Raw genomic sequence first — 13,301 nt, 5'->3', positions numbered from 1 at the left:
AAAAAAAAAAAAAAAAAAAAAAGTCTAATGGAACCTCCCCAAACACTTTTAAAAAACTTATAACGAACTGATTAAAACTTAAAATTTTATTTATGATTATTGTGGGGGGGTTGTGATTCCAGGAGTATCATGGTGTAAATATAGAGATCAGAGAAGAACTTAGTGTTCACGATTATACTTAACCTCTGAACACCATTTCCTGGGGGTTATTTATTTTTATTTCTCTGTGTATGTGAGACAGATGTGTATGTGGGTATGGGGTATGCCACATCCTACATGTGGCTGTTAGCCCTCACCCTAACCTTGACACAGGTTCTTCCAATGCCGTATTAACCAAACTGGCTGGTCTTAGAACACTGGAGATCTCCTGTCATCACCTCCAATTTCCTTGTAGGTACACACTGAAATACAGACTCGTGTTTTGTGGGTGTTTTGGTTTGGTTTGGTTTTTGGGTTTTGTTGTTTTTAATGTGGCTTCTGATGATCAGAGCTGTGGAGTCAGTTTTCTCCTCCTACTTTTACAAGGATTCAAGAGATCAAACTCTGGTTGCCAAGCTGGACAATTGGTTCTTCCTGCTGAGCCATCAGGCTATCATGGAAATTGATTAACTCTCCAAATATGCACCAAATAAATCCCTAAGGGATGTGGACATGGCTCAGTGGGTAAAAGCACTTGCCCAGCAAGCCTGACAACCTGAGTTCTGATCATGAAAGGGTGCTCACTTATGCTTTTATTGTTTGCTCTCAGAACTTTATGTGTACATGAGTATGCATTCACTAAATTCTTGCTTGTTTGTTCAAGGTCAGTAAATAGTTAGTGACCCAACTTTACAACAATATGGAATTTTAAATAATTTTGCTGTTGTCATATTCATCACAATTAAATTCTACTACAATAAAAATATTAAATGAATTGAATATAAGGCTTTACTTAAGATATCTAAAATAAGCAGATATTGATAAAAACATTTATTACTTATATAAAATATTACCAGTATGCATAAAATGACTTCAAAAATTAACTAAAAGCTAATTAATTAATCAAGGCCTACTTTTCTTAAATTCTATAAATTCATTGATTTAACCAATGTTTACTATATTTATAACATAAACAGAGTATTGTGCTAACTAGTATAATGGGCAGGTGTATATTCCTATACCTATTCAAGAACTATACTCCAGTCATACTATGGTCAACAAAATGTTACAACAACTCTAAAACAGGAAATATGCTCTAGAAATTGATTTTGAATTGAGTATATAGTCCTCTATTTCCAAACTATTAGTATCTTTAGAAAATCACCAACTTGCTCATCCGAAACTGAGTTTCCATTTATGTCAGAGGAAGGACTAGCTCGGTCACATGGTAGGTTATCGTCCGAGACATCAGTATTGTAGCCACTGCCCGTAGGAGAATCAGAAGAATTATTGGATGTCAGCACTCCACCCCTTTCCGTGACACTAGTTTTACCCATAATTCCAAAACTATTATATAAAACTGCACCAGATTGTCTTCCTCCTATAAAAATAAAGGGAGCCATTTGTTAGAAAAAAAGTGGATATGTTTACTGTTATACCCTCAAGATCATGTTTTTCCTCATTAGCCTTTGCCTTTATCTAAAAGAGTTATGTATGACCTTCCAGGTAAAAGGTGTAGACATACAGCTACTAGTATTTTAAGTCACGGTATCATGTAAGACTAAGCCTGAAAGTCTTACAACAACTCAGCTTTCCTGGTCTAAAGTATTACTCATAACCCTATGAGACTGTCCTTCTTCCTTTCTTCTCCTCCCCTTGTCTTATATAAGAAACACGCATAAATCAGCAGTTTTCACTAAAGGAAGAATTCAAATGAAACGTTTACTTCTTATACGGCAAGGCTCTAAAAAGGGATGTCCACTAAACTCAGGAATTTCTAAATCCTGCTACCCCATGAGGCCTCAAGGTTTGTGACAGAAGAACTGTCTATCTAGCTGCGGAAGGAACTATCATTTGCATAACTGGGATGTACATGAACCCCTTGTAGGTAAAAACAAGTTCCACAATTTCTGCTGAATTATGTTGATCCAGGTTGCTACAAGTAACAGCTGATGAATACACTTCAGTTTCTACCTAAGCAGAACGCAGAGGTTAAAGTTTACCTTTTATAGTTAAATTTTCAAGTCCACATTCAAACATTATCCAGCCCCATTTTTCTTGACTGGGACCTATCCGTGTAACATCTGGGATAGCTTGTTGATCTGTCTCATCTACAAAAGTAAATTCATCCAATTCTTCAAGAGTAAATAAAACTTTGGACTTTTCAAAGGGAATGGCAGTGATGGCACAGGTCCCAATGTCTATTATTGAGAGAGCACATGAAAATCATTTTAAGAAAAAAACAAAAATCAGATGTTAATATATGAGTTGTATTAAAAAGGCATCTTGATATTCTGAAAAGGCAGAAAAATAAATAGAACATGTAAGGAAAATAATGTTATCTACAATGTAGTAAAGATGATTCCAGAGTTAACAATGAATTTAACAATTCCTTTTTGAAAGATTAAAGAGTTCTGTCAACAAAGGTCTAAATAATCCTTTGTTGACAGTAATCCTTGTTGTTAAGCTTTCTGGCAAAGTACTTTAAAGAACTTTCATCATTTACAAAATAAAATTATTTTAATTACGTGGCCTCAGGAAAAACATTACTTTCTAGGAAAAGCATAGCTTTTACTGAAAGACAGCTTAACATTAAAATTTTATATAACTAGAATTTATTAGACATTGCCACGGATCCACCACTTACACATGCAATGCAGTAAATGAACCTCTATTTTCTCAAATCTTTCTGATTACTTAATTATTTGCATTTCTTTTTAAATCTCTTGAACTTAGTTTTAAGAGTGGGGATAAAGTGAGAAATGTGTTTAAATTTGTGAGCAGTCTACTCCCATATGAAGGCATACTCAACAGAAAGCCCAGAGTACTGCACTCAGAAACCAACATCATCTCCCTGTGGCTATCAAATACCGTGAGACTGAGAATCTCAAACATAAGTATAAGCAAAAAAATCTATATTTGTTCTGCATTTTTATGCAAATGTACTGTGGAAATTCATGGGGATTTTTGTTTGTATTGAGCTTTTATTCTAGCTGATGGGTTTCAAGTTACATAATGTAATGCTTATGATCTAATAAATAAGTGCAAACTGGTCACCACTATAAAATACAGACCTTTTAAAACTCAAACCACTGTGCTTTGCCTCAGAGTTTTAGTACTACAGTTTGCAGGTAATTAAAAAAATTAATTTGCCTTTTTTAAAGCCTCAAATCAGATGCTGTGACTTTATACAAAGAGATAAAATAAACATGTGCTGAATAATTTACGACAACTTGACACATGCTAAAGTCATCTGAGAGGAGGGAACCTCAATTAAGAAAATGCTCCATAAGACTGGGCTGTGGGCAAACCATGAAGAGCAAGCCAGTAAGCAGCGCTCTTCCATGGCTTCTCCATCGGCTCCTGCCTCCAGGTTCCTGCCTTGTTTAAGTTCCTGTCCTGGTTTCCTTTGATGATGAGTTATGATGTGAAATGTAGGCCAAATAAACCCTTTCTTCCCTAACTCTGCTTTTTGGTCATAGAATTTTACTGAAGCAATAGAAACTCTAAGACACACCCTGAGATAGGCAGGATAGCAGTTAGAATGACCTAAAACACAGAGTCCTAAAACTGGCTTTCTATTTTGCACAGAACATAATATAGAATAGTTAAATACCATGAATACAACATACATAGAAGTGCTTTTCTCTCCCTTATAGTATCAAATTGCAGTAATGTTCAAAGAAAAATGTTCTCTTTTGGAAAATTTCACATTTACAAGTGACAAAGAAACAAATTTTTGAAGCTTACCTGTAGTATCAAGACCTCTAAGCTGCCCATGGACTCTATGGATATTTAACTTGGCAGCAATCTCTTTGCCTTTCTCCGCTCCGGCATTTGACCTGAGAGACCCAGATGACTGAGGCTGCATCTTACTGGCATGAACATATCTATCAAAATTGGATGATTTACCAGCTTCTACATTATTTGCAGCCTCTTCAACCACACCCCTTAATGGAAAAAGAAAATGTACAAAATGGTTAACATTTAAATAATGCCATCCAATAAAAACATTTCACTACATTGTTTAAAATGAAGCACTCTGTCTAAACTAAACCAATATCAGTAACATTGCCCAAGTGTTTCCTTAAAATAAAGATGAATAATTAGGAAAGAACAAGGCTTTTCACTTCCAACAATCATGGCTCAAATTAATAAGATCTTTTCACCTGTTCATACGAACTTGTGTAGCAATTCTGTCAAAGCACAAAGCCACCAGGGAAACATGAGTCACACTTCTACTAGGAACTGTGGCTGGAGATTCTTCCACTGAAGCTTGCAACAAGCATAAGTTAACCTGACGCACAAAGGATACAGATTTCAGAATTGAAAAGTTAAAAAGTGTCTTTTATACCTGGATCAGAAATACAAATAAAAAACCAATAATAATAGTATATAGATCTATCTGATGAAGACAAAAGTTGTAAGTTCTCAAAACAGCCATGACTCCTGTCAAGATATGCTCACTAGTACAACAGTGGCAAAAATGTTGTGGGAGTAATCAATACTTTCTGACTAGATTTAAGGCCTAATCAAGACAATTCATGCTGGGCAGTGGTGGCGCATGCCTTTAATCCCAGCACTTGGAAAGGAGAGGTAGGAGGATTTCTGAGTTCAAGGCCAGCCTGGTCTACAGAATGAGTTCCAGGATAACCAAAGCTGCACAGAGAAACCCTGTCGTGAAACACCAAAAGAAAAAAGAAAAAAAAAGACAATTCATGCTTGGAATTGTTAACTGGGCCAGGATAGGTCACACTCTGAAGAAAACCTACTAATATTGTTCTGCTATATAGATACTGTATTGTTTTTCCTAAGTATGTCTTTATAGTCATCCATTAATTCATCTCTCAACACTTAAGAAGCTGTTTTCTATCTCTCCCTTTCTCCATTAGTTAAAAATTTTGATTGTACTCTTTCCCTTCCCCAACTCTTCGCAGATCATCCCTTCCTGTCCTACCCACCCAGTTTTATGTCTTTTTTTAAAGAAATCCTTCAAGACCAATTTGTGCTGCCCACAATACTTATGGATGTGTGTTCTCCCATCAGAGTGTGGTCAACTACACTTTAAAAGAAAAATGCAGAGAAGTTTCTTTTTAAAGTTGATGGCAATTAATTAAAAACTTACAACTTGTTAACATATAGAGAATAAGAGTACTAACTCAGAAACAGAACATCTGTACCACACCCCCATTCCCAAGTCTCAGATATCAATGAAGAGAGCAGGAAAGATCTTAAGAGCCAAAGATGGTGAATAACTGCTGTGAAACTATGTCTTCTAGATATGACAAGGCATTATATACAACTGTACAAGGCTCACACAAGAGCATGCTGACCCTAGCATTTATGCTACTGGCAGGTACTCTGCACACTACTGCGGAAAAGCAATCATCACTATTTCCTGGATGTAAACCCTGCAACCCATACCAACGGCATGCCTGTAAGATAAATTGCTGCAATTGTTATGGGAGTAACCACACCCTTTCCGAATAAATTTAAAGCCCACTCTATGAGACAGAATCTATACCTGACAATGTGAAAGGGGCATTGTGAAAGAACCTAAAACTAGATAGGTGAAGGGACTTGGGGGAAAAGGCCCCTACTGTCATTCTGCTAAATGAACACAGCAATAACATGGTTCCTAATTGCATGCTGCTATACCCATAGATGAGAGCTTCACTTAGGCTTCATCAGAGAAACTTCTTGCAGTAGATGGTGATTAACACAGAGACCCTCAACTGGACAATGCAGAGAATCAGAGACTTTGGAGCTCTAGATCCTAAGTGGGTTATCTTCAATGAACCCTTCCCTTCAAGGATCAAGGCTCTGGGCAAAAGAGGAAGTGGGCAGACTAGAAGAGGCAGAGGTGACAGACAGTGTCTCCAAGAAACTAGTCTTTCATCAGGACTGATGCACATATGAGCTCAGAGAGACGGTCAGCAGCATGAACAAGAAGATCCACACAAGTTAATTCAGATCAATCCAGAAGCTATCTATAACTAATATCCATTGGCAAAGGAAAAATTGATTTTCTCCAATGGAGTTTCACTGGGTATATTAACCACATTTTAGGGCAGGCCCCATTGCAAGAAGTAGTTGGCCAATACAAAATGAACTGAGTTGTATCTCTGTAGACTTTTTTTCCCCCAATTTGCTTTGTTTGCTTCTTTTTGTCTTTTTGGTCTTGTTTATTTTGATTTTTTTGTATGTTTCTGTTTTATTTTAAAGAGAGAGAAAAAAGAGCATAAAGTAGAATAGGTAAGGAGGTGGGGAGCAATCTGGGGTGAACTAGAGGGAGGGAAAAAACATGATCAAAATATAGTCTATGAAGAAGTTTTTTTCAATAAAGAAATACTTAAAAAACAAAACAAAACAAACAAACAAACAAACAAATGCTAGCCAAACTAACAGCAAAAGTTGGGGCTCAACCAAATCCTGAGCCTATCTGAGGAAGTCTAGTCAACTGATGGCTACCAGGGAAGAGACGCAGTGTTCTTCAGGAATGTAGTCCCCGATGGGCTGTGCACATCCTAAGGGACTAAGTGTTGACTCTGTAGCTTTAGAGAATGAGCAAAGACATGAAATTGGGAGGGGGAAGTGGTAGAGGTGGACAGGGAGAAGTTCAGGGGGAGGGAACTAGGAGGACTTGATCAAAAAACACTATATGAATGCATAAAATTCTCAAAAATAAAAAACCAAAATTAAATGTTTACTGGAAGAATATGGAACATTTTACTAAATATTTACAAGTAGCCTGCTAAATTAAATTAATTATAACATATTAAATGTATATTAGATCATCAAAAGAATGGAGTATATCTTTTGATATTGCAAACTGCTTCACTAACATCCCCTTTGGTAAATGAAAAAGGGAAAACAACTAAATATGCCCCTTATATCAGGAAAATTTTTCTGAAAAGCTTAAGTTTACCTTTGGTATGCTCACATTAGCCTGCAGACCTTTAATTGTCACATTATCTTGCTTCGTTGTGACATTTGTCTGAATTTGTGCCTGGTTAGTTGTTCCTATCATAGGATGCTCAGTCTTTGTTCCTCGAATATCTTGCTTGGGGGATAACTGAAAGCATTGAACAGAATTATTTTCTAGGTATTTCATTAAGTTCTACATCATCCACAACATGTATATTCATTGTGTAACCACTCCCCAGACCTACACAACATCAACTATCCTAATATTCAGTCTTGAAATTCAAGCAAAGGCTGGCCTTGGCAAATACGCCAGCTTACCAGACTGAAAAAAGTAGTATATACTAATATGAAAACCATTCATAGATAAACAAAAATGGTAATCGTATATTTTTATAATAGGTTATAATATTATTATTAGTATTAGTAATATTATTATTATTATTATTAGTAGTAGTAGTAGTAAAACTGAACTTGAAGGCTGACTTGGTTTCTGATAACTGGCTCCTTACTGGCTGAAAATAGCTCAAACTTCCCTTATTCATACCATTCTACCCGAAATACCTGAATGTAGCACATGAAAGGCCAACACAGAATGAATAATAAGGACTAGTTTACCAGAAATACTCAGGCTCAATTTCACCTCTATCCTAGTTCCTAATCTAAATATGACACAGATAAATTTGAAAAATCAAAAGAGAATCATCAAAAGACCTCTGGTGTGTGACTGTTAGGCTACTGGTGACATAGCCAGAGGACAGCAGGAGTAGAGATGTCATACAGAAAATGTAGTTACTAAATTCACTGAGGTGAATAAGAAACAACATAAAAATAAAGAGAAGTTAAAAATATGTATATCATTGCTTTGGAAAGCACTAAAATACTAATTCTAAGAATATTTAATGCTGGGTGGTGGTTGTGCATGCCTTTACTGCCAGCACTTGGGAGGCAGAGGCAGGTGGATTTCTGAGTTCGAGGCCAGCTTGGTCTACAGAGTGAGTTCCAGGACAAACAGGGCTACACAGAGAAACCCTGTCTCAGAAAAACAAACAAACAAACAAACAATGTTTATCATGAGGATGAAGAAACACTCAGCGGTTACAAGACTATAGTGCTGCTCCTGAGTACCACAGTTCTGTTCCCAGGATCCTCATTGGGCAGTCCACTACCATTCATAGCTCTAGCTCCAAAGGATCTAATATCTTTTACTGGTTTTGACAGGCATCTGTAATCATGTGCACATAACTACACACACACACACACACACACACACACACACACACATTTAAAATAAATCTTAAAAAAAATTTTCATCATTTAAGGACAAGGCTTGTTAGAAAAAGCTTAGAACTAAGCTACTTTTGAAACAAAAGAATAAAAATAAAGCTATAGTTTTAATTAGTGCTACTTAATCCACAGTAGTGATTTATGCTATTATGAAGCCAATAGCTTTTAGAACATACCAGATGGATTCCAATTTAACTTAGTGCTAAAATTTTGCACATGGGGAAGACTCAACTTGCTATACCCACTGAATCAAAGACTTCTTACATTTTCTGAGAAGGTAGTCTTGCTATTTTGCACAGCTTCTCTAAGGACTTTAGTATGAAGGTCATCTACAATTGCAGCTGGGTGCCGAGTACTTGCACGGTGAACCATAGCTTCAATATATCTGATGAAAGAAAAAGAAAACAATTAAAATTTCATTTAATATTATTACTTACTTTACCAAACAATCAGTGAAACTTAACACTATTTGAATATTTACAATTCTTCAATACTAAATGCAAAATTACATCTTTAGAAATTCTACAGGAAAAAACATTTCTGAAATTGTAGCCCTACCATCACCTCAAACCTCAGACTAGGCAGGATCATTTGCACCCCCACAAACATCTAAAGACCTGCACCTTACACTTATATCCAAAACTTTGTTGGTTTGTTTTTTGTTTTTATTTTTTTACCCGATCCATAAAAACTTTAGGATTGTATATACTAAATGGTACCATGTATATAATATGAATGCTATTTATTTACGGTGAAAACTTTAAAAACTTCTGCACGCATCAGCAGTGCACATCAGCGCTTCTAAATGAAACTCAATACCAGATGATCAACATTCCTCGACCTCTTCTCTCTCTGTCTGTCCTTAGACTTTGGTCTACCATTAAAATTCTTAGACAAAAATGTTTGAGATTCCATGAGTGGAATCACGTACAATTTGTCTGTGCCTGTCTTATTAGACTTAACCTACTGACCTTCAGTTCCATTAGTATTATCATAAATGATAGGATTTAACTGTTTTAAAGCTAAACAGTATTCCATTGGGTAAATGTATAAAATTTTGTTATTTGGTGGATATGGGTCACTTTCATTTCTTACTTATTTTAAATAATGCTGGTATATATGGAAGAAAGATGTTTCTTCAACATAATAATTTAATTTTCTTTGCATAAAAACCTGCGAATAGGGTAGCTGAATCACAATAGTTTTGGTTTTTGCTTTGGGAAGAACCTCATTGTAGGGCTGTACTAACTTACATTCCCATAAACAATGTATAACAATCCCTTTTCCTTTTAATAATGGTCATTCTTACTGGAGTAATACGTCACTATAGTTTTAATTGGCATTTCCCAAGTCAGCAGTAATTGTTCATATACCTATTGACATTTGTATGTCAGTGCTGAGAAATGTCCACTTAGGTCTACTGTATATTTTCAATTTCTTCTTTATTTGCTAATAGATTTTTGGAGTTCCTAACATATTCTAGATATCTACCCTTTGTCAAATGTTTGCTTTATAAATATTTTCTCCCATTCTATGAACTATGTCTTATGTCTCCTAAAACTTTTAATTTCTTATAATCCCATTTATTTATTTTAGTTATTTTTCGCTATGGTTTTGTATGTTCCACCCACCCCCAAAATGAAGAAATCCTGTACCTTTTAATGTTCCAAAGTTCTCCACTATGCATTTTGTGTTTGTTCATTTATTTTTCTTTCTCTCATATACTGTATCCCAACTGCAGTTTTCCCTCCCTCTTCTCCTCTCAGTCTCTCTCCTCTATCTCCCCTCTTCCCCCAATCTATTCCTCCTCCATTCCCCTTCAAAAAAGGTAGGGGTCCCAGGGATATCAACCAAATATGGCATAAACCAGTATAAACCAGTAGTGTTTGATTCTTCTAAAGTCTTTTTGATTGTCTTAAAGATAATTTCCTATATTTTTCATTAATATGACTTCTTCCAAGAATCTTGCCAATTTATCAGAAAACACCATGTATCATGCCAGCAGAAGTGTTTTCATGGGAAGTGGTCCTCACTGAGCCTTCCCTTCACTATCTACATGATTCACACTCCATTCTATGTCATTTTGGCTTCTACCTGGGTCAGTTTTATCTCCTTCGATAGACTATGTATATCTTGCAGGACAGAGTAACTATTATTTTCCCTTTATCTCTTCAAATAACAAGTATGAATGTAAAATTAATTACTTCCTACATTACTTGATCATTTTATGCTTATTAGCCAAATGTAAAAGACAAAATATATTATAATATATAACACTACAATATATTTAGCTTGAAAACATATCAGATGATTAACTAAAACACAACCACTTTAAAATCTACTTCTATTTTCACTAAAAACAGATAGTTAATAAACTCTTAATAAACTCTGTATTCCATTTACTTATGACATGTAAATGTGTCACTGTATAAAGTAGTAGTCATATTTTTAGCAGAGATAATACCTGTCTAAGGCTTCGGCCACCAGGGGAGTCAGAACAACATCAACAGTTCCTTTTACTTCAACAATGGCTGTTGTCTTGGTCTGAGCAACAGGCTGATCTAGGGTCCACTCTTCTGTTAATGTTTCATCATCTGTGTTATCAACAATTTTCTTGTCCAGTGGAGTATATGGTGTGCTATAGAGTTTAATCATAAAAGCATAAAATATAAACAAGAAGTTGAAGCTTTGTCAAAGTAAGTGAGCATTTAAGTTATATTTATTTCCATGAAAAAATTCACAGAGAGTAATATTTCAAGTCTAAACACTTTTCCAACCAGGTCGAATGAGGTACTAAAATGCACATACTAGTCAAAGATGGCAATTATATCAACAAATATTTTTGATTAATTTATTTATTAGATACCTTGTCCTAAAATATGCAAACATGTTTATCTACTCTTGCACAAAAAAATTATTTGGGGTAATTTATTCTTAAAATAAGGTCTAAATTCAAGTACAAAGGGTTTGTAACTCAGAATAAAGTCTATTAATCTCATAATCAAGAAAGACTATGACTCTGAACTTTAAAAATGCATTTTTTGGCACCTATAGTCCTAGCTGATTGGAAGACTGAGGTAAAAAGATTCTTTTCTTTTAGTCCTAGAACTGAATGGAAAGTTGGGCAACATATTAAGATCATATACCGGAAGGAAGGAAGGAAGGAAGGAAGGAAGGAAGGAAGGAAGGGAGGGAGGGAGGGAAGAAAGGTGGGAGGGAAGAAGGTAGGGAGGAAGGAAAGAAGAGAAAAGAAAAAAAAGACATGAAATTCTTACTTTGAAGTTGATCCTGAAAGTTGCATCCCTCTATCTAGCAAAGAATTCGCAGTAAGTCCCTGTTTGATGACCTAGAATAGAATAAAATGTTGCTTATAGTCTAAAATTTTAATTGCTTATTGTTATGATAAGCAGTATTTATGAGTACCCAAAGTAACCTTACTATTATGATCTTAATATATTCAATATAAATATTTAAAAGATATTCAATGGGTAAATTCATATTTTCCTCAAGTAAGTGACAAGAATTATGAAGGTGGAATCAGAGTAAAAGACATGACTCAAACAGGAATTGCAAATGTCCTTCCTCTGTATGTTCTTTTCCACATGAGTTAATTTTCTGAAAGGCTACTTCAGTCTTGATGAACTCACAAAGGAAATTTGATCCTAATCTTAGGAACACTAGCAGTACAGATCAGACTACATGGTAATTTACTACATTAACATACTGAAACCTTATACCATCCTTTATTTAATTTGTTTAAATTTATAATATTTAGCAATAACCCACAACCTAATTGTGTTACATGGAGTCACATACAACAGAAAATCTATCTTTCAGAAGATAGCTGAAATGACTCAGCTTAACAACTTAAAAATGGTTTTACTCTATCAGTATGTTGATGGAAAATAATGATTTGATTCATACCTTGAATGTTGGAATGCAGAGCTGTTCAAAGGATGAGGAACTTTCTTCACTGGTTGGTGTATCTAGGTCAAGGGGTCGATGCAACGAGGACTTGGAGGTTCTTTTGTTGGTAGGATGTTTAACTGACCAGTTAATTACCTGAAACTGAGTAAGGTAAGTCTGATAACAACTCATCACAGGCTGCTGAGATGTGATCTGCTCAGTCTCTCCTGTTTTCTCACCTTCTACAATGTACAGGTGTTCTATGACTTCATCTTCACCACCTAATGCAGAAACAAAGGAAGCCTGGGAAGGATGCGTTTTGAATGGGAGGGTTCGGGGATCTGGAAGGCCTTCTCCATGGACAGTAAGGGGTCCTTCTACACTGTGATATATGGAGCCCCTACTGTAGTCAATCTGCTGCATTTGCTTTTTCTTCTTTTTTCTACCAGGATAAGTTCCAGGGCCTTCATCACTGCTAATGGGCTCAAACTCTTCAGCTGCAGAGAAGTAGGCTTCACTATCAGCCATTGACATACTGGAATCCATTGACCGATACTGATGAAATGAATTAGAGTCAGCTGATGGGGTGTAAGGGAATGAACCAAAACTTCTCCTCTGTTTTGGTGAGTCTAGGACATTCTCGTCACTTCGAGAGACATCACTACTAAATTGGACTCCAACTGTAACAGGCTGTTTGTCCCCATAAAAAGCAGCGGTGAGACTCTTAGTACTGCCGAGGCGGGTGGAGCACACGGACGCTTGCCGCTTCAAAGGAGATCTGAGCGGAGACTGTCCTACTGACTTTTCTTGGGTGTTAGGAGACACAGGACTGGTTCCTGAGATTTCTGTAGGAATACTAAAAGAGAAGAAAACTATTTTTATTTTTAGCATATCACACAATCTAAACATAAAATACTTATAAAATCATTTAATTTTGATCTTTTTACAAAAAAAGTATCTAGAATTTTATAAGAAAATATTAATTCAAAATAGTGAGACATTACAGCATGAGTTTATATCCCTCATAAAGCTACAAAAAAAAAAAA

General features: G+C 35.7%; 1 protein-coding gene across 6 annotated transcripts in view; it reads right to left on the bottom strand.

Moving 5' to 3' along the window:
• Kiaa1109 (KIAA1109 ortholog) overlaps positions 1 to 13,301 on the bottom strand; it is a 191,747-nt gene that overhangs the window by 104,203 nt on the left and 74,243 nt on the right. For all 6 annotated transcript variants that reach the window (XM_031376638.1, XM_031376640.1, XM_031376643.1 and 3 more), the window contains exons 29-37: positions 12,274 to 13,111; positions 11,625 to 11,695; positions 10,814 to 10,987; positions 8,614 to 8,734; positions 7,067 to 7,213; positions 4,308 to 4,435; positions 3,889 to 4,088; positions 2,142 to 2,339; positions 1,308 to 1,519 (exon numbers count right to left, since the gene is read on the bottom strand). In XM_031376638.1, the coding sequence (XP_031232498.1) occupies positions 1,308 to 1,519; positions 2,142 to 2,339; positions 3,889 to 4,088; positions 4,308 to 4,435; positions 7,067 to 7,213; positions 8,614 to 8,734; positions 10,814 to 10,987; positions 11,625 to 11,695; positions 12,274 to 13,111 (2,089 nt within the window). The remainder of the gene's footprint in view (positions 1 to 1,307; positions 1,520 to 2,141; positions 2,340 to 3,888; positions 4,089 to 4,307; positions 4,436 to 7,066; positions 7,214 to 8,613; positions 8,735 to 10,813; positions 10,988 to 11,624; positions 11,696 to 12,273; positions 13,112 to 13,301) is intronic.

This window comes from Mastomys coucha, unplaced genomic scaffold (genome assembly GCF_008632895.1).
Source record: "Mastomys coucha isolate ucsf_1 unplaced genomic scaffold, UCSF_Mcou_1 pScaffold17, whole genome shotgun sequence".
Lineage (NCBI taxonomy): Eukaryota > Metazoa > Chordata > Mammalia > Rodentia > Muridae > Mastomys > Mastomys coucha.
Note: the sequence above shows the minus strand (reverse complement) of the source record. Positions and strands in the feature narration are given on the sequence as shown.